Here is a 26,513-nt window from a genome sequence, read left to right as displayed (position 1 = left end):
TTGTTAAAATTAAGCTTGGTTATTAATGTAAGTCAAATGCAAAATAAAGGAGAAGACAATATTTGTAATTAAATGTAACAAATTCACAATTTGAAGAATATCAATATAATTTGAAAAAAAATTGTTAATTTCATAGGCAACAAGATGTCTATTGACACTGCATATAATTGTGAATATATTCTTCATTTCAAAATTGATAGAGATTTAAAAACTACATGCGTAAAATGAAAACTGATGATAAATGATATAAACTAATATGATTGTATAACATTGAGTGTTTTTATAAACTAAATAGATGTAGAATTCAATAATTAATGAAAATATTAAGATTTTTAAAGATAAATACAAATCATATGGTAAATTTGTGTTTAATGAATTTTTGATTAAGGGATATTGTTTATATACTAATTATATGTATGGACAGACAAGAAAATAAAGAGATTGTATAATGAGAATGTGATTGCAAAAGTTTGACCGACAAGAGTGTAATATGCACTCTTGTCGGTCACAATGTGTCATTCCGGGAGACATTTCCACTGCATGTCCCCCAGATTGGCACGCTGTTCCGCATTCATAACTTGAATGCGGAACTTTGACCGACAAGAGTGTAATATGCACTCTTGTCGGTCACAATGTGTCATTCCGGGAGACATTTCCACTGCATGTCCCCCAGAATGACACAATTTGTTGCATTCAGAATGTGAATGCAAAACTTTGACCGACAAGAGTGTAATATACACTCTTGTCGGTCACAATGTGTCATTCCGGGAGACATTTCCACTGCATGTCTCCCAGAATGAGACAATTTGTTGCAATCAGAATGTGATTGCAAAAGTTTGACCGACAAGAGTGCATATTACACTCTTGTCGGTCACAATGTGTCATTCCGGGAGACATTTCCACTGCATGTCTCCCAGAATGAGACAATTTGTTGCAATCAGAATGTGATTGCAAAAGTTTGACCGACAAGAGTGTAATATTACACTTTCGGTCACAATGTGTCATTCCGGGAGACATTTCCACTGCATGTCTCCCAGAATGAGACAATTTGTTGCAATCAGAATGTGATTGCAAAAGTTTGACCGACAAGAGTGTAATATGCACTCTTGTTTTAATAAATTTTAATTACCATATAAGTATCTTTACATACAATCTTTACATTATATTTTTTCCTAATTAATATTTATTTCATATTTTTTTGTGCTTTATCTAACTTATAGCATGTACTGAACTATTTTACAGACTCTACTGAGCTATCTCAACATATAAACCAGTGAAAAAAAACACATATATACTCACTTCATATTCTGATCTCATGCCATATTATCGCAAAAACTATATTTATACACCACACCTCATAAAACATCATTTTAGCCCTATCTAAGCGTTCAAAACCTATTTTTCCCGCGTAATCTGATTCTTCAGGATCCGCTGATTCGATTTCTGCCGTCAGATCGCGAAAATATGCATTACATAACAAGATATACACAAATTACTAAACTTAATATTTTCCTTAAAATTGCTATTCCTCTATATGACAATATTTATTATCTTCTCCGTTTTCTCTCACAAATACATTTAATTTTCTGAGTAATACGTATAATAAAATGAATATCTCAAAAAATCAAATTCAAAATTAATAATGGATAATGACTAGATATAATCTGAACTTTTGAATGCATACATTTTTTGAAAAAATTGGATTTTGAAAAATTATGTTGTTAAATTCAAGGAATAGCAATTTTAAGGAAAATATTAAGTTTAGTAATTTGTGTATATCTTGTTATGTAATGCATATTTTCGCGATCTGACGGCAGAAATCGAATCAGCGGATCCTGAAGAATCAGATTACGCGGGAAAAATAGGTTTTGAACGCTTAGATAGGGCTAAAATGATGTTTTATGAGGTGTGGTGTATAAATATAGTTTTTGCGATAATATGGCATGAGATCAGAATATGAAGTGAGTATATATGTGTTTTTTTTCACTGGTTTATATGTTGAGATAGCTCAGTAGAGTCTGTAAAATAGTTCAGTACATGCTATAAGTTAGATAAAGCACAAAAAAATATGAAATAAATATTAATTAGGAAAAAATATAATGTAAAGATTGTATGTAAAGATACTTATATGGTAATTAAAATTTATTAAAACAAGAGTGCATATTACACTCTTGTCGGTCAAACTTTTGCAATCACATTCTGATTGCAACAAATTGTCTCATTCTGGGAGACATGCAGTGGAAATGTCTCCCGGAATGACACATTGTGACCGAGAATAGTGTAATATGCACTCTTGTCGGTCAAACTTTTGCAATCACATTCTGATTGCAACAAATTGTCTCATTCTGGGAGACATGCAGTGGAAATGTCTCCCGGAATGACACATTGTGACCGACAAGAGTGTAATATGCACTCTTGTCGGTCAAAGTTCCGCATTCAAGTTATGAATGCGGAACAGCGTGCCAATCTGGGGGACATGCAGTGGAAATGTCTCCCGGAATGACACATTGTGACCGACAAGAGTGCATATTACACTCTTGTCGGTCAAAATACCGCTATCTGAACCCAATTCCGGACCAGTACCCCATTTTGCGATTAATCCAATGGGAATCACTTCCAACATTAGAACTTTATAGGTGGATCCCTCTAATTTATTAAATTGTTCGATCTATTCCTGCATACTACTTTCAAATTAAGAAAGTTCTTGTCTCATGCATGAATATTTTCATACTCATTGCATCAATGATCTAACAATTTAAAGCTCACTAACAACCTAAAGCAAAAAACAAAATGATCTGCTAACTATGCAGGCAGCTCAAGCGCACCAAGGGGAGGCGTTTTTCTGAATTGGGCGATCTTCGTGAGATCTCAGGAGGCGAAGATTCGAAACCCAACCGGCTTCAAGCTGTAACATCTTGCTAGCAGGCCATACATTTTTAAACCGCCTCTAACCGTTCATCTCGACCACATTATCGGCATTCATATATATTTGAATATTAAGACAAATAAAACCATTTGTTTGATCGAAATTGAGTAATTTATTGTTAAAACAAAAAAATTTAAGAAAAAAGTTTGTCATTTTCTTTGATATTTATATATTTGAAATCTACCTTATAAATATATCATTAAATTTATCCCATTTTAATATTATGAGTATCAAATGCGAAAATCAAATAAAAATACTGTCCTAATTCGAACTCACTCCATTTAATCCTGGCATACAGACCATCCCATTATGCCCAAAAGATTATTGTTTGTTTTCTTAATAATAATATAAGATCGCTTATTTTTTATTTTGCTTCTATTAAAATTTAGCATTTTATATCACCAATCATTATTCTTCTTAAGTAAGATTTATATTTTCACTTTATAATTTGTTCTAATCGAATATTTTTTTTATTCAAAAATTTTAACCCTATTTTTTGATAATAAATGTACCACCACATTTTCTACCTATATTTGATAAATATCAAACATATTTTTACTTAATTTCCTTTAATTTTTTTTTATATTTTTTTTTATTCAGTCTCAATTTCATATTACTTTATATATCCTGGATATAAATTCCATAACTATATCATTGCATTTAAAAATATGGCTCAAATATGATTCTTTATAGGATTTTTTTGTAATACGCCAAAAAATCACGACTTCTAGCCTTCTCATTATGTGCATTATTCCTAGAAACCGTCTTAACCCCTGAATATATATTTGCAAATTAGATAAACAATATAGCGCCAAATAAATTATTTATGATTATCGACAACACATAGCCATTCTGTTCTAACCATTAGGCAAAATACCTCCACAAGCCAAAAAAAAGCATAACTCATGATTGTGCCAGACATCAATAATCTTTTGACGTGATTTGTGCCAAACTCTCAAGAAAATCAATAGTTGGCATTTATTCCTAATATGTTATTATAATGCATCATAGAGAACAAAAAATAATACCACATCAAAATAAAATAAGGCTGATTTCATCTCAAACTTTTAATTTGAACAAAGACACATATTGAAATATCAGCACCACATATGGTAGAATATTGACATATAATTGACACTTGACTTTTACACAAGCTCAAAATCAGCATCCCCATAGGATATTAGGTTTTCGAGAAAACAACACGGGATAAAAGTACACATATATATCTATCTAATTTCATAAAATCAAGTTGCTATATTTATCTGGAATGGTAAGATCCAACAAACAAGTGTGATTTGGTGTCACTTTTTTGTCCAATAAGAAACTTTGCTAAGCAATTGAAATAATATGATATTTATATTCTTATTTAAGCTATTAACTCTTAATTATTACTAGAAATCATAGCAACCAATAGGTAATATTGCTTTCAACTAATTTTTCAACTAAAACTCAGTATCACAATGTAATAAGCATTAGATTTTGCGTTCACATAGTCAAATCATGTATAATTAAGCCTATATCGATTATAATGAATAATATATGAAAGATAATGCGACAAACTATTTCTTTATTTTCTGATCCGAGATAGCTTTCAATTTTATTCAAAAATTCAATGAAACACGTCATAATAAAAAAACTTCAATGTAAAATCAGATTAAAATATATCGCATTATATAACATAATTCAAGTACCATAATCGACTCACCAGTGCTTTAGATCCTATACTCTTTACCTATCATAAAATAACCCCATTGTAATGATAGTTTTGATGGTTTAACAATTTTGATAAGAAATCAATGAATGTTAATATGAAAGACAATGGTACAACAAACAAATATAACAAGAAAGAGGGCAAATCAGATGATTCAATATTGATCGGCAGGCTATTATCTTTTCAATATTTTACACTTCTGAAAATTTCACGGGGCGAAATTTTTTAAAAAATAATTTCATCTCACAAGTTATCTAATGATTTTTATTTGAATTAGAAACACTATTGAATTTTTTTTGTGAGGTTAAAACCATTTCATATGTTCGACTGGCTGGAAAGCTTTCAAACATTAGCTGCTCCTTACACATTTATCATTGCTTGTTTTATTCTTGGATGGCTGAATAAGTTTTCTCAAAAAGACATATATGATATTAGAAGACTAATTTATCTTGTTCCAATGGCTGCAATGCTACTTCGAGAAATTGCAATCAGTAAATTTTCACTCAAAACATGGATGAGCTTCTTCCACGCTATCATAATTCAAGTTTGTTTGCATATTTTAACTTTTGTTTATTCGTTAATTTTCCATAAAGACGAAAAATCAGTGTTAAATTCATTAAAATGTCAATTGCAGTCTGTGAAACAGATCATATCTATTACGCGTATCCTCTTTCATCCTTAATGTTTCCACCTGGCTTTACAATCTATGCATCACTCGCAACACTTGTACATTTCCTTATAGTTATCCCATTCCATCAGATTTTAGCTCTTTATTTTGTCGAAAACGGTGTATTGAAGTTGGCCTCTACAAAAGGAAGACAAATAGACGATACAGAGAAATCTAGTGTTAAAAAACCAGATGAACCAAGCGAATTCAGTGCATCGACATCAGGAACAGCTCAAATTCTTAATCCAGAACCTTTATTAGGAACTCCTGAAGTCAAGAAGCCAAAATACTCACGAAAGATCCTAATATTCTTCTCATTCGTCAATCAATTTACAATATTTGCCCTCCTCGGCATCATTTGGAGTGCAATTGGAAAAACATTCCCAGAATTCTTAGATACTTACATAGGAAGACTTGAAATGGGTACATATGCGGCAGGATTGTTCTGCAATGGTGTAGTTATGTGGTACCATCCTTTCAAAGGTGCTCCAGTCTTAGATTTGATCTTTTCTATTATTTGTCACTTTTGCATTTCTCCAGTTTTGTCTGGAGCATTCTCTGTATTGCTCAAGCAAGACAAGAATATCACAAAGTATTTGTTATTCGCAAACATTGCTCCAACATCTATTTATGGCTACCAATTGTCTCAGAATTTGATGTTCGGTGATTCTATTATTTCTTACACACTTTACTGGACATCATTCTTGATCCTCCCTGTCAACTTGATTTTAACTGCTATATTAAACCTTACTAAATTGTTTGATTAAATAAAAAATTTCTTTAGAGTATATTTAAACTAATTGAATTTTAACCAATCCACATGCTATATGAATAAATTTTAGATTTTGAAGTTTAAATAATCATTTTAAATAAAAATTTTCTTTAGAGTTTTATTTAAATATAACAAATCCATTTGCTTCATAAATGACTTTTAGATTTTGAAGTGTTAACAATCATTTTAGATAAAAAGTTGATATTTAGATCAAATACCTAAATTTAAGAAGTATTAATTATATAATATAGTTTTCCAAATATTTAATATTAATTTTTATATTATAAAATGGAATTTATCGATACCTTATTCAATGAGCAATTTGATTTTGAAGATTTAGGTCGATTTTTAATGATAAATTTAAAATTTATCAAAAATTATATAAATTTATTGATTGTTCAAATAAAAAACGGAATCAAATTTTTATAATTTGAATTAATTTAACTACAATGCAAGGAGATACTAGCATGAATATTGATGACCTAGATGCTCTCCTTGTAGACAATAGCTTTACCGGTGATATAAAATCTGCTCTCCCTTCACAACCTCAATCTCCAAAATCAAAACCATCGAAAAATACTATCACAAAAACTCCAACAACAAATTCAAAGAGAAGACGACCTCAATTTCAAAAAAAGATAGACTTAGATGCATTACTAAACGACTTACCAGTTCAAGAAGAAGGACTTATTACACCAAAGCTTTCTCTGAATGCTAGTTCACCAGACACATCTCCAAAAGCATTATCTAGTCCAAAACTTACAAATTCTCTAAACCAACTCACACAAAATGTTGAAAATTATTTAAATTCAGCTTTAAGTTCAGCGAAGATTGACATTCTTTATGAAATAACACAAATTGTAGAAAAATCAAATGATTATACTCGTATAATTGATCCTTTTATGTCATCTTTGAAAGATGATATAAAAGCTGAAATCGTGTATACGCAAAATCAACTACAAGATATAGATATTGAATCTTCAATATCTCAATTCCACGCTCAAATGACAAATATTAATCAGATAAAATACCAAAATTACGATACAAAACCAATTCTCAATTGTCATTCATTTATTTCCAGCGGACAAAAGGTTATTGATCAAATAGATCAAAAACAGCGCGAATTATCAAATGTTGTTACAGATTCGATTTCAAGAAATCATCCAAGATATTATCCATCATTTTCAAATCTTGAATCACTTAAATCGAAGCGACTTGATTGCGAAGTTAATATGGCAACTCTTGAAATGGAATTGGCCGATGTTAAAAAACGTCAAGAAAAAATACAACAAATGAGAAATAAAACGAGTCTTCTTGATGACGAAAATGATAACTCTACTCTTGATAGTGAATCATCCGTAGCAGCTGCAGCATTTACTGAAGTAAGAGGTTTAACTCAAGAAATGTTGCAAGAAACAACAAGAATTTCTACATTTTTATCAGCAATGAGAAGAGAATACGATTCTGAGTTCAGACATATGATGTCTGCTTCTTCAGATTGGAATGATGCCTTTTTAATTTATTATGTAAATTCTCCTTCTTCTACACCATTGAGCAGCCCTGAACCAAAGCATATACCAAGAGTTACGTTAGTTGAAGAAGAAGATGAAGAGGATGAGGAAGATCAAGGAGAATCTTCAGAACTTTCAGTTTCAAATTCAAGTATTTTAGAGTTTGCCAAAATGGAGCAAAATATATACGCCGAAAGAAGAAGGAAACGAGATAGTGAACTATCCCAAGCTAATGCATTTCTCAAAGATAAAATGAAAGAAGAAATGCACAATTTTAGAGCCATGTATAGAAAACCAAAATAGTATAATAGGAAATAGAGATATTTCAAAGAAATAACATTGATATTTTTGTTATATTTGTTTTTTGTTTGTAAATTTTTGTTATAGATATTAGATATAAGTCAATCATCTTTTTTACATAAAACTATCTTTAACACAAGGTTTTGTATACAATTTTGATATAGCCAGCTGATTAAAAAAGAAAAATATAATATACAACATTTTATTAATAAACAATATTAGAGATTTTAAGTACATATACAGAATATTTTTCAGTTATGATGCAAACACAATCGCAGCGGTGTGATTCTATGCTAAAAATTTAAACAAGATAAGACCACATTAATGCAAAGACAATACAAAAGAGAATTGCTATAATTAATGACTGTAGAAAGTCTCGTTGTGTTGTTTTTGGCTCTGGCGTATCTGTATCGCTATCTTTTGATTCGATAATTGAAGATCCTGTACTTTTTGCATCTTCTGGTATATCTATATTGATTTCTTGGCGTTCTATCTGCTCATCACTTGATTCATCTGATCCGGTACCAGCTAGTAATGTAAAATCATCGTGAATATGCCTAATTTGCTCGAGGATTTCTTCAGGAATGGAACCATCAGTTTCCTGAACAAGTGTTACCTTTTCATCTAGATCATCGATTTGCTTTTTTATAACATCGAGTTTTTCTTTGTTTGGTTTTATGGAATTTGTGTTGTATAGATCTGTCTCAACCATTAACTGCTTGATGATATCAATTTTAGCTGTTATATCATTAATATTCATCGACATTTGTAAAAATTTCTAAAAAATGTTATCCCCCAAATTTTTGTAAAACAGACCCTTCCTAGTTTTTTTTTCTAAAAATGGATGATAGAATTATACGCGATGTTTGGGCTTCTAATTTAGAACAAGAATTAAAAATCATATCAGATCTAATAGAAGATTACCCATATATTGCAATGGATACAGAATTCCCAGGCGTTATCGTTAAACCAGTTGGTTCATTCAAATCCACACAAGAACTAGAATATCAAACAACAAGATGCAACGTAGATTTACTTAAAATTATTCAAATTGGTATTACTTTAGGTGATAAAGAAGGATTTTATCCAACTCCTTGCTGTACTTGGCAATTTAACTTTAAGTTTGATGAGAAAAGAGATCCACATTTCCATAGGTCTATTGTTTTACTCCAGCAATCCGGTATAGATTTTAAGAGATTCAATAATGATGGTATTGACGTTTACGAATTTGCTAGATTACTAATTCCTAGTGGTTTAGTAATGAATCCAGGAATTACATGGGTATCATTTCATAGTATAACAGATTTTGGATATTTGATCAAAGTATTAACAGCAAAGCCACTACCTGAAACCTGCGCTGCATTCTTCAAGGTATTAGAACTATATTTTCCTAACTTTTATGACATTAAATATTATACATATCCCAGAACCGAAATTGCAGATGGTCTTCAGAAAATTGCTAATCAATTAGGTGTTAGTAGAGTTGGCCGTGAACACCAGGCTGGTTCTGATGCTTTTGTTACACTAAAAGTTTTCTTCGAATTAAAGCGCCAATTGGTTATCACAGATGCTGAATTGAACAATGCTAAGAACAAGCTTTTCGGAGCTTCTGCTATTGTCTAAATATTTGTAGAGTATATTATCAATATTTTTTTAATTTAATTTTTTCATAAACTTTGCTGATATGCTGTCATATCATAATATAGAATATCTAGGATACCTCTATATTATGATTATTTTGGCATGAAATACGGGCTGATGACCAAATCTAATAAATCCAGCATCAATATAGAGATGAATAACAAAGATATAATCTACAAAGAATACAGACATAAAGATATTAACTCAGGAATACAATATATCTCATATCTTAAGAACCAAGAACGAGTTGGTATTTTATTTTTAACGAATTATCAAAATTTTTATAGATAAGCATCTGTATACTATTTATTGCATTGAAAAAACAACACAGTACATAAGGAAGTCAATTTGGAAAATTGTTTTCACTTTAGGAGAATATAATTTTCCATTTGGAAAATTTAAAAAGTGAGACGCGCAGGATTCGAACTTTTTTTAAAAGTTGATTTAAATGAATTTTAGTGTGGAATATAAGGATAATATCATATTTAAAATAAGAATATACTAGTTTAGGTGGTATAATTTTTTTCGATAAATTTGAGAGCATATACGTTTAGGGCATGAAAGTGTCAATTCGCTCAGCGAAAGCTGAGCTAGCTTCGTTCTCGAAAGAATAAGGAAGGAGTGAAGGAGAATGATACAGAAGTTGACACATTCATATCATTTCAACAAATTTTGATCAAATTGAAATTCAATAAAATTCAATTCATATCCTTCAGTCAGTACATTGATATCCTTCTGCATCACAATGATAACTCGGGCATCAATAGTTCTACAACTAACTCAGAAAAAACAAGATTATTACTTCCTGCTTACAGCTTTTAAAAAGTTTCGATGATAAAAATCACTCTACTCTCGTTTATCGACATATGGTGATAGTAGGTAAACATATTCTTATCGATATTAATAAAAATATTTGTACGAAAATCTTATCCAATTAGAGAGTTATTCATAAAGTATATGATAATTATAATTACTTTATCTTTGTTTTATCTTTGAATAAACAATTTAATTTAAATTGCATAATATTTTTTGGTTGAAAGACAGGAAACTTAGTTGAGTTTGTATTATTTTTATCGTTTAATTCATCGTATCAGTGAGTGATCCAGATATTTAAGATATTTAGAAAAAAATTATTAATTTGATTAACAAATTTTAATCAAAATAGCAAAAATCTATTTGATAGCTGTAAACAAACAATCATTTTTATTTCAAGCAAAATCACTTATTTTCATCTAAACGTATAAAATTGTCAATTTTATGAAAATAAATTGAAAATCTCATGAAATGTAAAGGAGAGTAATATTTTTCAATTTTCTTTTTTTCTTTGTCTCAAATATTTTCTGTTGGGAATTTTCTTGTTATCAAAAAAGAGGGGGGCACAAACTTGCCCAGTGGGGTGAAGTGAAAAGTGACAGGTTTACATGTCATAAATGTAAAGTGTTAGATTTGAAACAAAAAATGGATTAATTTATTATTATATGATAGAGAGATTTGGTAAGTTACTATCAAATTTGTAAGTAAGGGAAAAAAAAAGTAAGAAAGAAAAAAAAATTTAAAAAAATAAAACTACGAAACTAAGCCACTCGCTTCGCTCGCGGCTTAAGAAAAGAACAGATTCGAAAAAAGATTGTACGAAACTACGAAACTAAGCCACTCGCTTCGCTCGCGGCTTAAGAAAAGAACAGATTCGAAAAAAGATTGTACGAAACTACGAAACTAAGCCACTCGCTTCGCTCGCGGCTTAAGAAAAGAACAGATTCGAAAAAAGATTGTACGAAACTACGAAACTAAGCCACTCGCTTCGCTCGCGGCTTAAGAAAAGAACAGATTCGAAAAAAGATTGTACGAAACTACGAAACTAAGCCACTCGCTTCGCTCGCGGCTTAAGAAAAGAACAGATTCGAAAAAAGATTGTACGAAACTACGAAACTAAGCCACTCGCTTCGCTCGCGGCTTAAGAAAAGAACAGATTCGAAAAAAGATTGTACGAAACTACGAAACTAAGCCACTCGCTTCGCTCGCGGCTTAAGTAAACAACATATTTCAGATTATCGATACTAAAAATTTTTTTATTTTATTACACTTTTTTTTTTGCTTTTTTTTTAAAGCTTCTTAACTTAAATCATGGAATGTCTCAAAGACAAAAGTAGCATACAGCATGTAAAGCTAAAGAAAGATAATCATAATTAATACCTTAATTTTTAATATTACGCATTTTTAGGTGCAAAATTTAAAAACATTCTAATACAATAGAGCAGTTTCCAAAAGTAGCATACAGCATGTAAAGCTAAAGAAAGATAATCATAATTAATACCTTAATTTTTAATATTACGCATTTTTAGGTGCCAAATTTAAAAACATTCTAATACAATAGAGCAGTTTCCGAAAGTAGCATACAGCATGCAAAGCTAAAGAAAGATAATCATAATTAATACCTTAATTTTTAATATTACGCATTTTTAGGTGCCAAATTTAAAAACATTCTAATACAATAGAGCAGTTTCCGAAAGTAGCATACAGCATGCAAAGCTAAAGAAAGATAATCATAATTAATACCTTAATTTTTAATATTACGCATTTTTAGGTGCAAAATTTAAAAACATTCTAATACAATAGAGCAGTTTCCGAAAGTAGCATACAGCATGCAAAGCTAAAGAAAGATAATCATAATTAATACCTTTAAAGTTTAAAATCTTGATTTTTTTTAAAATCAAATATTTATAACTTTAATACATACAGCTTAAACCTTATACTTGTTTTCTCTTGTGAGAAAGCAATCTTACAAAGCTAACAATCCTAAAAAATAAAGAATTAAAATTTAATAATTTAATCTAAAATTAAAATCAAAATTAAATAAAATGAGTTCTTTGTAATAATACTTTCAAGGTAGGATATATTTTAGTGGGATCTATTGAGTCATCACTAACAGCATTGAGGAATCTATTGAGCATTGAAATACTCTCGATTTTTCTTTGTCTTTTTACATCAATTTCTGCGTTAGTTGCTTTTTCCATGATCCTAATAACACGGTCATCTGCTGGATTTTGATCAATTTTGAGTTTGATAACGAAAGATGGTATCACTTTTGTATAAATTTCTATAATAACATCATCAATTCTGAGATTTTTTCGATCAGGAAAATAGTCATGTTTGAGTGTTCTAAAATGAGCTTCGGCAATATTGTTAGTTGCGTCGCCTTCACGCCTGTCACGAGCAATCCATCTTGATATGTTGTAACGCCATTGTCTGTTAAAGTATTGAGATGCTGTTGAATCTGTGTCGAGCAACTCCAGTTAGTATGGTTATGTTGGGTACGGCGGCACTGCGTTCCACCTTACTCAACATAACCTTACCCAACATAACTTTAAATATTTACAAAACCGTTAACGTATATTTTACAAATCAAACGACAACACTAACTTAACCTTAAATATTTACAAAGCCACTCACTTCACTTCACTAACGAGCTCACTAATGTAAAAATAAACGTTCTCACTATCATTCTCATTAACGACTTCACTAATGTTCTCATAAATTTTCCTCAATATCTTCATCATCAGTGTTAACCCTATTGTAGTCATACTTGAAGCCATAAACTTTCTCTAACTTCTTAACGTACAATTTACATAACTTACCTTCGTCATCGTATGGTTTAATGATATAACTATTTCTATCTTTATACACAGTCAATGAAAAGTCAACTGGTCTCGGATGTATTTGAAAGAACATGTTATGCTCAGGAAGGAAGAATAAATGTTTAAATGTATGTTTGTTATATGTTTTGATTTGTATGAGTTGCTTTTGTTCTGTCATTTACATCCAAATAAAATAAAAATAAAATATAAAAATAAACTTAAAAATAAATGATATCACCACCCTCACACGTATGAAAACATAGCACAAAAATAATGTTTATGTTAGAATGTTAGATCTAACACGTTTTCTAACCTCATTTCTAACCTGTTGAATTCATTGCTTTATAACTCTCTTCCTTGGTTTCTTTTTAGTTGCTTTCTTCACGTCTGTCTCCAACTTGACTGCCTTTCTTCTTCGTCCGTAATGATACCAGTTACTTCCACCAGTCAATGGGTCAAATGGTCTTTCGTAAGGGTTTCCATACATTCCATAGGGACCATACGGAAGAACTGCTGGTGGAAGTTGTGGAGAAGAAACATTTTCTTTAGTTCCATCGACTCTATTTAAATGCATTGTTTCACCTTTCATCTGGTCATTAAAGTCTTTTGCGTGTTTTGCAAACTCATCGTCCTTTCCTAAAGCATTTTCTGACTCAGTCGCAACCAAATTGGATGCTTTATTTATGAGCCCTATTTTATTTAATCTTAACTTCTTTGCAACCCAGCCTCCAATCTTCCCTTTATTTGCATCTAATGTCTTCGAAACCCTTCCTCCACTCATTTTATTTACTGCGTCATAAGCCCCAAGTGCTTTTGCTCCAAATGCTAATGCTTTTGTTCCCATTGCGCCTAAAGCTGCCCAAGCTACCATTTACACCATATTAAAATCATCTCTCTTCAATATTATCTCATAAAAGTTCTCTTTACTGGAGAAAGTCAATGAAACATAAACATTCTCATTCATAAACTTCTTTCTTATCTCATCTATACGCTTCAAAATGTCTGAACAATTGCTAACATCTTCTACAACAGTTATTTCATCATGAATGACCTTTAAAAACAAGCTCATTTAATATGCTATTAAAATCATCTCAATAATGAGTCCATCCTTTCCATCTTTAGGTAGCACAACATCTTTCATTGAAGAAGGTTCAACAAGTCTTATGTTAAACTTACTGACAAAGTTTGTTATACTATAATGCTTCGGCGGCGAATACATGTAGTTTGAAAGACATAATATAGATTCTTCAGCAAATTCACTTATACTGGATTTTATAACAATGTTCTCACGAGACCAAATACCACCAATTGACAATCTTGTAAGCAATCCTGCTGAACCTTCTACTGTAAACGTCGATGGTAACATTCCACGAAGGTCATCTATTGACATCGTTGAGTCACTGAATTTAAATATTTTCTTAAAGCAATCGTCATTATCTAACCATGCAATAGCTTTGAAGTTTTCATTCGAATATACATCTGCTTCATTAAATGTAAAACCTGACTTCTTTGCAGAGACGACTTTAAAATCTATTGAGTTTGTTTCAAAATTATATGCTATGGTAACTTCTGAAGGTAATGGATGTCCTTCCGCAGTAAGTTGTTCTCTCACTACCGTTTGAAGCTTTGTATTAAAAACTTTCATGTCATCTCCTGTGTCTAGGTTCACATACACAGCAACAGGAAAACTATCTTGCTTCTTTGTTTCATCATTATACCTCAAAACATTAAAGTTCTTCAATAATATTGTTCTTCCTGCTGGAATACTTCGAACCTGTCTTATTTCAATAGCTTTCTCACCTCCTACATACTCTACCCAGTGTCTTGGATATTCATAAGTATACTGACTTTCTTGAATTTTGGTAGGTTTCATCATAACGTGTTCATAGTATATCTTTATACTCTTGTCAGTTAGACTCGGTGCTATGTTCTGAATATTTCTGACTTGCATTTTTAATGAAGATAAAATGAAGCATTTAATACATGACGTAGATGAAGACATGAATGAAAGCAGTGAAAAGCTCAACAGTTCTCTCATTCTTCCTTTCAGTAAGGACTATGAGTTCTGTTCAAATGGTGTGTATTTCTATTGTGGAAAGATGGGTTCAGGTAAGACATTCAACCTCATTCGTCATATACTCATAACAGAGCGTTTAGGAAACGACTCTTACTATGACCAAATCATTATATCAGCAACTTCAGACTCTATGGACTCAACAGCGAAAAACATTTATGTCAAAAGTTCAAGCCTCTGTCGTTAAAGTTCCAGATAGCGAACTCATTGAATTTCTTCAACGTTACATTCGACGTAAGAGAAAATATTATGCTATTGTAGAGTTCATACAGTCAGGAATGCAAAAGACTTCAGAAGAGATGGAAAGAATTATTGACAAACACCACTTACGTCAATACTCAGGAGTTTACGATATAAACGACTGACAAACTACATTCTGTCAAAACTTTCAAAATACCCCTTCAAAAAGTATCCTTCAAATACTCTGCTCGTTTGTGACGACTTCGCCGGAAAAGGTTTAGTGTCAAAGCCTGACTCACCATTAGCTAACATCATAACTAAAGTCAGACATTACCATTTAACTGTAGCAATACTTATGCAAACATGGCGTTTCCTTGCTTTAAACATAAAACGTCTCATAACTGACTTCGTTATCTTTCAAGGTTTCTCACGTTATGATATTGAACTCATTTGGAAACATTCAGGTATAACATTACCTTTTGAAGAAATTTGGGAAGCATATAAGTCTCTCATCTCTCCTCGTTCATACCTTGAGATTCATATCATGACTAATACCATTAAAGTCAAAAATATTCCATGGGAACGACCAACATTGTTTTAAAGTTTAACCTTCAATTGACTGATGGTAAACAAATTCCATGCATCTCTGTCGCCATTTCTGTTAATATTTTTGCTGTCATTCATATCATCCACTTCCCATCCGTTAACTTTTGAGGATATGCGTTAGAATAGCTGTTCTTAAATGAAGCTTTTCACCTTTGAGAGCATAAACTCTATAACTTTCTGCATACTTTATGTTTGAACCTCCTGAGCCATCATTGACATAAATTTTTATAGGCTTCCACCCTTTGTTCATGTTCCTGCTTCTTCCCTTAGCTCTTTTGTTCAGTAGTTCTACATCTTTATACACAGCTCCTGTCTCAGTGAATTCAACAATATTTTCATTCGTTAGCTTTACATTCAAACCCTTGTCGAGTATATTGTTCATTTCATACATATAAAAGGTTTTATTCTATATGAAATGAGAAGCAAATCCATCTTAGCTGGTGCCGTTAATGTTCCAATTGAACCAACATCAAATGTTGACTCACGAACGACAAACAATATTGTCATAAAGAATTATAGTTCGGAGTGTTTGAAAGAGCCAGAACCAGAGCTTGAAATCCGTGAATTTAAACACAGCTTCAAACGCTAACGCTACATCAGATGTTAAGTTAGAGTATCCACCACCACTGGACCAAATTCTTTCAAGAGAAGCCAACGACAACCCTTACACAAATGTTCAAACAAATCCTTCAGATAACGTAGACCATTACCTTCTTCAGTTATACCAAACAATTTTACTCAAGACGATAAGAAGCTTTTGACAAATCTTATAAGCAAGAACCAAATAATTCTAACAAAGGAGGACCTTGAAAATGTTATCTCACGAATAACAGGGAAACAATGTGTCATTGACTATCTCGACCCTGAAATCGAATGCTGTGGTCAAACGCCACCATTCATGAAAAATAGGTAACATCCGCATCATTGAAATACCAGGTACTCCAGGAGTTGAGTTTAAGTATAAATATTCGAACGAGTATACAAAACTTTCAACAGAATATAAACTTTGCTTGAAATATGTTTTAGTAACTTAAAGCAATTTGTAATATCTATCCAAAACTTCTTCAACAGTATCGAACTCATCTTCATAATGCAAACCTAATCTTATTGACTTGGTGCAGTTTTCACTAACACAATATAGCGCTTTGCGCTCGGCGCCTTTGACGCCTTTTTCTGTTCTCTTGACTGACATAACTAATTCATTTGTTTCATCAAACAGCAACAACCAAAGTTCATGACCGAACCTAATACATAACATTCATACTTTATATTTTTAGCTCTGAGTTCTCTTGTAAGCTGTTGCATTTAATATTTTCTAAAAAGTCAACTTCAACAGTCATTCGCACTGGTGCCTTCAGTTCTACAGGCTCGCCCTGAAAGTCAACTAGTCTGAATTGCATGTCTTTCAAATTATGAGGACTAATGCGAATCCATTTACCTAAATGAGTTGCTATGACAGGAACGTTTGGAATGAACATTGAATTGACTGCATAACAGAAGGATTTATATTCTACTGAACCTTTACTATTAACTCCTGAAATACCTGTGACATTAGCTATTTTAGACTCAATGTACAAACAATTACCATAACATACGTATGGAAACAGATTTCATCTCAATCGTTTTGTCAACACTTTTCAAAAAATGTCATATGGTATGCTCCCAAAAGAAGTTGTACTCTATGACTCATTCGTGTTATCTTGAACTCTTTCTTGCTACTGAACTTCAATGTTCCCTCAGAAGAGAGTTCGACATCTATGTTGTTAATAGTTTCTTCATTTATGAGAGTATCTATGACTCCAGCAATTTTATCTATTCTATACTCTGCTCTGTTAGGAAATGTTATAAAACTTCTTTTGTCATCTATTTCAAACTCCATGAAATCTGTTTCATCTGTTATGACAAAAGTTGCGATAGTATTGAAGTCAACAACTCTGAAAGCAAGTGCTTCATTCTGTAGACCTAAGTTTGTTTGTAGCTTTACTGTTCCATATTCGTTTGGGTCTGTACTTTGCAAATAGAACAACATTTTATTCTCATTAAAATATGACTATTGCTGCATATGCGTATGAAACAAATGAAGCAAGAAGAGCACATGAACTAGTAAACGAAAACTCAACTTTAACCATTGAAAGGCAATGATTTAGTCATTGACGATGGAAAAACTAAAAAAGTCATTGATTTCGATACTTTTAACACTTATGACCCATTCATTACAACAAGCAAGGTTCCTATCATAAATGATGGAACGGTGCAATATATAAATTCTACAGTAGATGCCTCATTAGTGAAAGTATTAAATGTTCTCATTGAATTGTTAAAGAGCTTTCGATTGACGACAACATTAAATGCCTAAAGAATTTAGTCATGAATGAGAAACAAATTCTCGGCGTTGCTGGTAGCAGTAATGATGTACACCTTATGACATTAGAATATTATAACGAACATAAAGATGAACTGAAAGGAGAGAAGGGTGACACCGGACCTCAAGGACCACAAGGAATACAAGGAATACAAGGAATACAAGGAATACAAGGACCTCAAGGCGAAAACGGTTTGGATGGAAAGGATGGAAAGGATGGAAAAACTGCTAAATCATGGATATGGGACCTTATAAATACTGGTTTAACAGCTGCTTCATATGGAGTTCTTCAATACCAAATCGGAAAGATATGGGCAGTACTTGGTGAAGAAGCTTTAAATGACGTTAAAAATGCTTTGAACTTCATTTCAAATGGTTCGGATACTATTAAAACTTTATCTGGTTGGATGCAAGAAACAAGGAGTCAAATAGATACTGTAAGACGTATAGCAAACAATGCACGTACGGGATTGGATACTTTACGACAAGCACAAAATACACTAAAGGAAGCAAATGATATTCTTGGCTCAGTATCAGACATGCATGAAGATTGGCTTAAAGGTATTGACAAATCTTTAAAAAATCACAGTCAGTCTATTGCTGACTACAAGAAAAGTATAGATTTTTTACATAGTGCTATGGACGTACATGATGGAAGCATAAGGAACTTACTTAATGCTAACAATAACTTACCAGGAACTATTAAAGCATTTATAAAGTCCTTTGTAAAACCCGGTGCTCTAACATTTAGGTCTTTGAGAGCAAGAGCATTGAAGTCAAGAGATGCAGAAACTCCAACAGAACCTACAGAAGGAACTGAAACAACAGAAACTCCAAAAGAACCACCAAAACCAACAGCTAATGAAATATTGTTCGAATATTTTCCAAGGTACTCTGTTCTCATTGCATACATTCAAGAAATACTTAAGAAAGCAGACTTGACTTTAGGAGATGATGAAAGTTCTGTATATCTTTCGTTCCAGTTTCAAATAGCAGAACTTTTGAGACAGATATGCTTAATGTATGACAACATCTCTGATTTCACAAGATATGATGACGACCATGACCCCGAACATGGTGAAGAAGAAGTTTTACAAACATCCATTAAGACAGGAAAGGTTTTAACTCAAAGTCTCATTATTGACACCAAAGATGGCGAAGTGGACGTTCTTCAAGAGCTGAAGAAAAATACTTCTTCGGGAGGTGGTGGTAGGCATGAACTTGAAATAAATGAGATAGAAGAGAAATTAGCCGAAAAAGCAGATAAAGAACATAAACACAATATCTCCGATATAAATGAACTTCAAGCTACATTAAATAGTAAAGCGGACAAAAATGAACTTGACGCAATGAACAAAGTTTTGAAATCTCATAAACACAACATCTCCGATATAAATGAACTTCAAGCTACATTAAATAGTAAAGCGGACAAGAACCATGTTCATTATATAACTTCAGACGAACAGATTATAACGGACTACCATGGATATTTAACACGAAGTGATGAAGCGAAGACAAAAAATGTTAATGAAAGAAGATATAAATACATTCGTGCTAAAGGTTATGACATAAGCTGTACTGTACAGTATGATGTAGCTAAAGCACCAGAAGCATTTGGTTATACCGGTGAAATTTATGCCTCTACTTTCAATGTTAACGGTGTATTAGTTGAACCAAGATTTATGTTAAGAGTTAAGGCAAAAATAACGTTTGAAGATGCTATTAAAAGTAAAGCTGACAAAGTTGAACTCGAAGCAACGAACAAAGTTTTGAAATCTCATAAACACAACATCTCCGATATAAATGAACTTCAAGCTACATTAGACAGTAAAGCTGACAAGAACCATACACATAAATCCTTCACTACTGTTAGAGCAGACGACATAATATTGAACTTTGACCTTGGTTCAAGTGCACCATTAGAAAATCCAAGTACAAGCGTAAAAGATACTCTTAACAGTTTAGATAAGAGTTGCAGGAACATTGAAAGTCATGCCAGAAACTTTGAAGCATATGAACTACCAACAATGTTAGATAAGAAAGCAGACAAAACTTATGTGATGCAGAACTAACAAAGAAATTTTCGAAACCAGATACAATGACATTTACAACAGAAATTATAAATGGTGAACCAGCAACTCCATTTGAATTTGTTAGAGGTCTTCAACCAGATACTTTTGAATTTTTCTTGGATAATTCTATTGAACTAACATTACATTATAAAAGTGGAACAAATGCAACATTTCATCCGGGAGATACATTCCAAATGGTATTTAATGACATAAGTTCTTTAGAATATGTTTATAGAGTTATGAGCATATATGATTTAATATATCCTATAGGAGCTGTTTATACGTCTATGAATCCAATAAATCCAAACACTTTATTTGGTGGTAGATGGTATGAAATAGTTGACAGTTTTCCATTCTACACTAATACTCAGTCAATGAAGATGGGAGGTTCAAAGAAAATAGGTATTGAAAACCTTCCTTCACATATGCATAGGTTCAGTGGAAGAACATCTGTGGAAGGAAACCATTCACATTCAATAACAAAAAGAGGTTATACAAATCTTGCAGCGGGTTCGGATAGACAGGGAATGCATAGATATGATATCACAACTGACCCCAAAGATGTTAGCACAGGTATTTTCTGTGGAACTGCAGGAAATCATACACATGTTGTAGCTGGTATTACAGACCCAGCAGGTAATGGAAAAGATTATATGCCTCCTTATATAACAATGCACGCTTGGATACGAGTTGGTTAAAATCTTTAACTTTACATAAATGAGCTTGAAAGAAGTATTCGAACAACATCCATGGAGGTCATTTAAGAAATTCAATGAAGCTGCAAAGAGTTGGGGATTTACTAACAGAGCTGAAGTGAAAAGGTTCTTTGACAAAAATGTTGTACATCAAACAAAAATAAACCCTTACGACTACTTTTTACCAATTTACTCCAACACTCCTGACGCATACCAATTTGACACTCTCATTCAAAGCAGAAAAGGAGGACATAAACCATTCCTCATCTTCATAAATGTTAACACTCGTAAAGCATATGCATATCCAATGAAAAATAAAGGAACTCGTGAAGTGTTAAGAGTTTTACAAAAGTTTGTAGCAGAACATAACCCAAGTACTTTAACATCAGACCAAGACAGTGCATACCTCAGCAATGAAATCACAGAATTTCTCATTAAGCATAACATAACTCACTACACTACTGAAGACCATAACCATAACATACTCGGCATCATAAACCGCTTCATAAGAACGCTCAGAGATTTAAATCAAGAGCGAGACTTTACCGAAGAAACAATGAAACATTTTCTCGAAGTATATAATTCCTCAACACATTCTACAACAGGACATACACCAAATTCAATGACACAACAACAAGAAGAAAAGTATATACAAAAGAAACGAAGCCAAACACAAAATATCAGAAATTCAACACAATTTACCCTCATTCCTGGTACAAAAGTTCGTGTAGTTCTTGACGACAAACCGTTGACAAAGAAACGTTTAAGGTTAAGTAGAAACTATTATATCGTAGACTCTACACAAGGTAATGGATATCTTATAAAAGCTGCTGACGACTCCATAGCATTTTACCCTCGACATAAGTTAGTTGAAAGTAGTAATGGCAAACTTGCTGAAACCATTGACGAAGCAAAGCGAGGAGTGGTTATTGAAATACTTGGCTACAACATAAACGATGACACTTATAAAGTAAGATATGAAGGAGGTGTTGAAGATGTTATACCATCTAAGAACTTGAGAGAGTCAAAGCCAACACATCTGGGACCATTAGAGCGGGAGTACTGGAAAGACAAAAATATGCCAGAAAGAATAAGAAAATTCTTCTAAACTTTTTCATTAGATGTAAATCAGACATGAATGAGAACAGTCATGATATCATTAATGGTACCATTTATTTACACCAAAAAATAATGTTTATGTTAGAATGTTAGATCTAACACGTTTTCTAACCACTTTTCTAACATGGTCTAAAACTCTCGAAAATCATGAATTTTTGACATTTCCTTATGAAAGAAAAATAACGCTAATTTTTTTCTAAGAAAAATTTTTATCTTGTATGTAAAGATATGATTTCAACAATCGGCACAACAACAATTCAAACTACAGCACCAAACTCGTTAGTCATGAATCCAACATCTATGTTAGTAGAGATGAAAAGCTTCATTCCTTCTTCATATACTTTCGAAACAAAAATCCAGAAGATAAAGCAAGAACTTTTAACAAGTAATTTAGACTGTAGTGCGAAAGATGAAACAAATGAACAGTATCTTTATGAAATGCAGGACATTATTGACCATTTACCCAAATTGCCTGAAATCCAACAACAAAAACTAACTATTCCTGAATTCGACGAAATTGAAGTCAAAACAACTGACTCAGTAGAAATAAAGAAGTTCATACGTAAAGTAAATTATGAATTCCTTGGTTTTCATTGCAACCATAAAGTTATGGACAAAGATTGCGACATGGTTTATAAGAATGTTTCTGACATATATAAATCTGAAGAATTTAAGACCTACGATAACTTTGTTTCATTAGTTGCTGAATGTGTTTGGGAAATAAGAGATAAAGATAGAAGAGGCAAAGTATGGAACGAACAACTAAGACCCGCTATGTTTGAGATGAAGAGAGCAATTGACGCCTTAGTTGTTTTAGCAGGTCAAATTTCAATGTATAACGCAAAAATGAACCCGCAATGTTCAAAATGTAAGGCAGCGATGAGGAAATATAACTACTCCGTCAAAGAGATAGAAAGAATGAGAAACGACTATGCAGATTTAAAGAAAGAAGTAGAAAAGCCAGCAGAAGATAAAATGGACATGTTAGCATTTCTGAACAAAAATTATCCAACTGCTGACGATTTCCTTCTATCTGACGTCAAGAAGAAATATAAAGAAACCTTCGGCATTGTTAAAACATTCGATGTACTAAAAGAAGAAATAGAAGCTACAAAACTGTTTAAAGTCATGAACCATCGCAACATATACCATGTAAAACGCTTGTAAATAGTTATGTTAGAAAAGAGGTTAGAAAACGTGTTAGATCTAACATGCTAACATAAACATTATTTTTGCTGAATTCAGCACAAAATTCTGAGTAAAATGACATATGGCACGTGTCAAACCGTTGAGTTTTCACAAATTTTAAAAATTGCTGCGGAAAGTTCGTCAAAAAAGTGAAGGTTCCCGACGGTTTCAAACCGCCATACTTTACATGAAGATAGTTTACAATGTCAACTAAATATCATGTACGATAGAAACGGTTATGTAAAGTTTACATTTTGTAAAGTTTTGTCCTGATTCAAGACAAGTCTTGTATTTTTTCAGAACAAGTCTTGTATTTTTTCAAGACAAATCTTGTCCTGATTCAGAACAAGTCTTGCACTTTTTCAGGAAATCCTATCGTCTAACTTTACAAATGTCACTTTTTCAACATGATTGCATTTTGGTCGGGAACAACTTTCTCTCAATTTTGTCACTTTTTTCTATCGTCGTGTTTTGTCACTTTTCCCTCAGGGTGTGTGTCAGAAAATATCCAAAATCTTTATAGCCTCGTATCTCCTTCAATTCTTGACGGCTTGACATGTATGACACACCATTCAATTCAGAATTATGTGCTGAATCTTATGACCTTCATTTGTTCGTGACTTCTTTTCACATATGTAACCCTGAATTTTTAACATTTCTTTAACACAGAAAAATAAAGTTAGTTTTATTTTTATTTATTTTTTTATTTTGTATGTAAGGACAGATATGTCAACAACAGAGAACACAACAACTGCTATCGTTCATGAAGCCATAAATGAAGAATACGAGTGGGTTCAGTTTAACAAACAACTCCGTCTCATTCGTTCGGTCAAAGACGATATGTACCAAATGCAAAGTATTTTGACAGCATGTTTTGCTCCAGACACTAAACACGCAGACGACTGGTTCAAAAACCAAAGCACACAAGAACTTTTGAGTGAAATTTCTCTAGACCGACTTTTTTCGGTCTTGCATAAAACACATGAAAATCGTAAAAATTTGCCAATAAATTTAAGAGGTTATTATGTTCATAGACTTTTAGTAAATGCAGTTGCAATGTGGGCTTCTCCTCGTTATGCATGGCATGTTTACAGACTTCTTGACGAAATTCATAGACAAGAACGTGGAGAGATGGAAAAGAAACTTCAAGCAAAAGATGAAGTCATTGAATCCAAAGACAAAAGCATACAGAAAAGAATACCACGTTCGTACCAAAAGGAAAGGAAAAGAGTTATAAGTATATGATATATACTGAAGAGTTGGAGAAAGAAGAAGATAGAGATATGGTTATGTTGCATTTAGTCAGAAGAAACAACAAAAGCTTTTATGACCTTGCTAAGATTTACAAATCTGACAGAAACTGGTTCTATCGTGAAAACTTACCGATTTCAATGACACCGAATGAGCAAATAAAGGAAATTGTCAAAAATACTCTTCCTCAAACACACTATGACATCAAAGGTTGCACAATACTTACATTCAAAGAAGACTTAACATTACTGAAGGAAAAAATAACAGAATATTTCGATAACTTCAAAGAGGAAGAATAAAAAAATCTAAGCTAATTTTATTTTTTTTATAAAATTTTATCTCATATGAAAGAACATGAATTTAGAATATTCGGAACTCATGACAGAAGAAGAGAACGAACAACATGTAAAAGATTATGCAAAATTTCTGAAGACATACAAAGCATTTAAACAATATCTAAATGCTTCTAAAGATTATGCAAAATTTCTGAAGGTATATAAAGCTTATGAAAAAGCTGACCTTGCGAGAACAGTCATGATATCATTAATGGTACCATTTATTTACACCAAAAAATAATGTTTATGTTAGAATGTTAGATCTAACACGTTTTCTAACCACTTTTCTAACATGGTCTAAAACTCTCGAAAATCATGAATTTTTGACATTTCCTTATGAAAGAAAAATAACGCTAATTTTTTTCTAAGAAAAATTTTTATCTTGTATGTAAAGATATGATTTCAACAATCGGCACAACAACAATTCAAACTACAGCACCAAACTCGTTAGTCATGAATCCAACATCTATGTTAGTAGAGATGAAAAGCTTCATTCCTTCTTCATATACTTTTGAAACAGAAATCCAGAAGATAAAGCAAGAACTTTTAACATGTAATTTAGACTGTAGTGCGAAAGATGAAGAAAATGAAGAATATCTTTATGAAATGCAGGACATTATTGACCATTTACCCAAATTGCCTGAAATCCAACAACAAAAACTAACTATTCCTGAATTCGACGAAATTGAAGTCAAAACAACTGACTCAGTAGAAATAAAGAAGTTCATACGTAAAGTAAATTATGAATTCCTTGGTTTTCATTGCAACCATAAAGTTATGGACAAAGATTGCGACATGGTTTATAAGAATGTTTCTGACATATATAAATCTGAAGAATTTAAGACCTACGATAACTTTGTTTCATTAGTTGCTGAATGTGTATGGCAGATAAGAGATAAAGATAGAAGAGGCAAAGTATGGAACGAACAAATAAGACCCGCTATGTTTGAGATGAAGAGAGCAATTGACGCCTTAGTTGTTTTAGCAGGTCAAATTTCAATGTATAACGCAAAAATGAACCCGCAATGTTCAAAATGTAAGGCAGCGATGAGGAAATATAACTACTCCGTCAAAGAGATAGAAAGAATGCGAAACGACTATGCAGATTTAAAGAAAGAAGCAGAAAAGCCAGCAGAAGATAAAATGGACATGTTAGCATTTCTGAACAAAAACTATCCAACAGTAGAAGATTTCCTTCTATCTGACGTCAAGAAGAAATATAAAGAAACCTTCGGCATTGTTAAAACATTCGATGTACTAAAAGAAGAAATAGAAGCTACAAAACTGTTTAAAGTCATGAACCATCGCAACATATACCATGTAAAACGCTTGTAAATAGTTATGTTAGAAAAGAGGTTAGAAAACGTGTTAGATCTAACATGCTAACATAAACATTATTTTTGCTGAATTCAGCACAAAATTCTGAGTAAAATGACATATGGCATGTGTCAAACCGTTGAGTTTTCAC

The 26,513-nt window shown here is 32.2% G+C and overlaps 10 protein-coding genes and 3 pseudogenes across 13 annotated transcripts, besides 4 other annotated features; 11 read left to right on the top strand and 2 right to left on the bottom strand.

The window, feature by feature from the left end:
* Positions 1-4,968: 4,968 nt before the first annotated feature.
* TVAGG3_0349140 (auxin efflux carrier component 1B-related family) lies at positions 4,969-6,083 on the top strand (the record flags this gene model as incomplete). The annotated part of the gene is made up of 1 exon (XM_001304911.1): positions 5,259-6,071. The coding sequence occupies one exon, from the start codon at positions 5,259-5,261 to the stop codon at positions 6,069-6,071; it is 813 nt and encodes a 270-aa protein (XP_001304912.1).
* Positions 6,084-6,510: 427 nt separating this feature from the next.
* TVAGG3_0349130 (uncharacterized protein) lies at positions 6,511-8,074 on the top strand (the record flags this gene model as incomplete). Its single annotated transcript, XM_001304912.1, has 1 exon — positions 6,526-7,890. The coding sequence occupies one exon, from the start codon at positions 6,526-6,528 to the stop codon at positions 7,888-7,890; it is 1,365 nt and encodes a 454-aa protein (XP_001304913.1).
* A 39-nt stretch (positions 8,075-8,113) lies between these two features.
* Positions 8,114-8,674, bottom strand: TVAGG3_0349120 (uncharacterized protein; the record flags this gene model as incomplete). The annotated part of the gene is made up of 1 exon (XM_001304913.1): positions 8,189-8,653. One exon carries the CDS (start codon positions 8,651-8,653, stop codon positions 8,189-8,191), a length of 465 nt encoding a protein of 154 aa, XP_001304914.1.
* A 53-nt stretch (positions 8,675-8,727) lies between these two features.
* TVAGG3_0349110 (exonucleolytic nuclear-transcribed mRNA catabolic process involved in deadenylation-dependent decay) lies at positions 8,728-9,521 on the top strand (the record flags this gene model as incomplete). The annotated part of the gene is made up of 1 exon (XM_001304914.1): positions 8,728-9,510. The coding sequence occupies one exon, from the start codon at positions 8,728-8,730 to the stop codon at positions 9,508-9,510; it is 783 nt and encodes a 260-aa protein (XP_001304915.1).
* Positions 9,522-10,897: 1,376 nt separating this feature from the next.
* Positions 10,898-10,920: a terminal%2Cinverted (terminal inverted repeat of MuDR-6/TvMULE4 transposon ID:TVAGG3_0349100).
* Positions 10,898-12,821: a mobile genetic element.
* Positions 12,820-26,513: part of a mobile genetic element that runs on past the window's edge.
* Positions 12,822-13,518: a terminal%2Cinverted (terminal inverted repeat of Maverick-1C transposon ID:TVAGG3_0348910).
* On the bottom strand, positions 14,233-15,114 carry TVAGG3_0349090 (uncharacterized protein; the record flags this gene model as incomplete). Its single annotated transcript, XM_001304916.2, has 1 exon — positions 14,233-15,114. The coding sequence occupies one exon, from the start codon at positions 15,112-15,114 to the stop codon at positions 14,233-14,235; it is 882 nt and encodes a 293-aa protein (XP_001304917.1).
* Positions 15,131-16,018, top strand: TVAGG3_0349080 (annotated as a pseudogene). Its single transcript has one exon. A coding segment is annotated over exon 1 (888 nt).
* On the top strand, positions 16,439-17,057 carry TVAGG3_0349070 (annotated as a pseudogene). Its single transcript has one exon. A coding segment is annotated over exon 1 (619 nt).
* TVAGG3_0349060 lies at positions 18,070-19,812 on the top strand (annotated as a pseudogene). Its single transcript has one exon. A coding segment is annotated over exon 1 (1,743 nt).
* On the top strand, positions 20,838-21,155 carry TVAGG3_0349050 (ATP binding; the record flags this gene model as incomplete). Its single annotated transcript, XM_051231029.1, has 1 exon — positions 20,838-21,155. The coding sequence occupies one exon, from the start codon at positions 20,838-20,840 to the stop codon at positions 21,153-21,155; it is 318 nt and encodes a 105-aa protein (XP_051100759.1).
* On the top strand, positions 21,460-22,260 carry TVAGG3_0349040 (integrase core domain containing protein family; the record flags this gene model as incomplete). The annotated part of the gene is made up of 1 exon (XM_051231028.1): positions 21,460-22,260. The coding sequence occupies one exon, from the start codon at positions 21,460-21,462 to the stop codon at positions 22,258-22,260; it is 801 nt and encodes a 266-aa protein (XP_051100758.1).
* TVAGG3_0349030 (organellar and viral DNA polymerase type B) lies at positions 22,500-23,438 on the top strand (the record flags this gene model as incomplete). Its single annotated transcript, XM_051231027.1, has 1 exon — positions 22,500-23,438. One exon carries the CDS (start codon positions 22,500-22,502, stop codon positions 23,436-23,438), a length of 939 nt encoding a protein of 312 aa, XP_051100757.1.
* On the top strand, positions 24,851-25,009 carry TVAGG3_0349020 (uncharacterized protein; the record flags this gene model as incomplete). Its single annotated transcript, XM_051231026.1, has 1 exon — positions 24,851-25,009. One exon carries the CDS (start codon positions 24,851-24,853, stop codon positions 25,007-25,009), a length of 159 nt encoding a protein of 52 aa, XP_051100756.1.
* TVAGG3_0349010 (organellar and viral DNA polymerase type B) lies at positions 25,442-26,380 on the top strand (the record flags this gene model as incomplete). The annotated part of the gene is made up of 1 exon (XM_051231025.1): positions 25,442-26,380. One exon carries the CDS (start codon positions 25,442-25,444, stop codon positions 26,378-26,380), a length of 939 nt encoding a protein of 312 aa, XP_051100755.1.

The sequence above is a fragment of the Trichomonas vaginalis genome, chromosome V, assembly GCF_026262505.1.
Source record: "Trichomonas vaginalis G3 chromosome V, whole genome shotgun sequence".
Lineage (NCBI taxonomy): Eukaryota > Parabasalia > Trichomonadida > Trichomonadidae > Trichomonas > Trichomonas vaginalis.
Note: the sequence above shows the minus strand (reverse complement) of the source record. Positions and strands in the feature narration are given on the sequence as shown.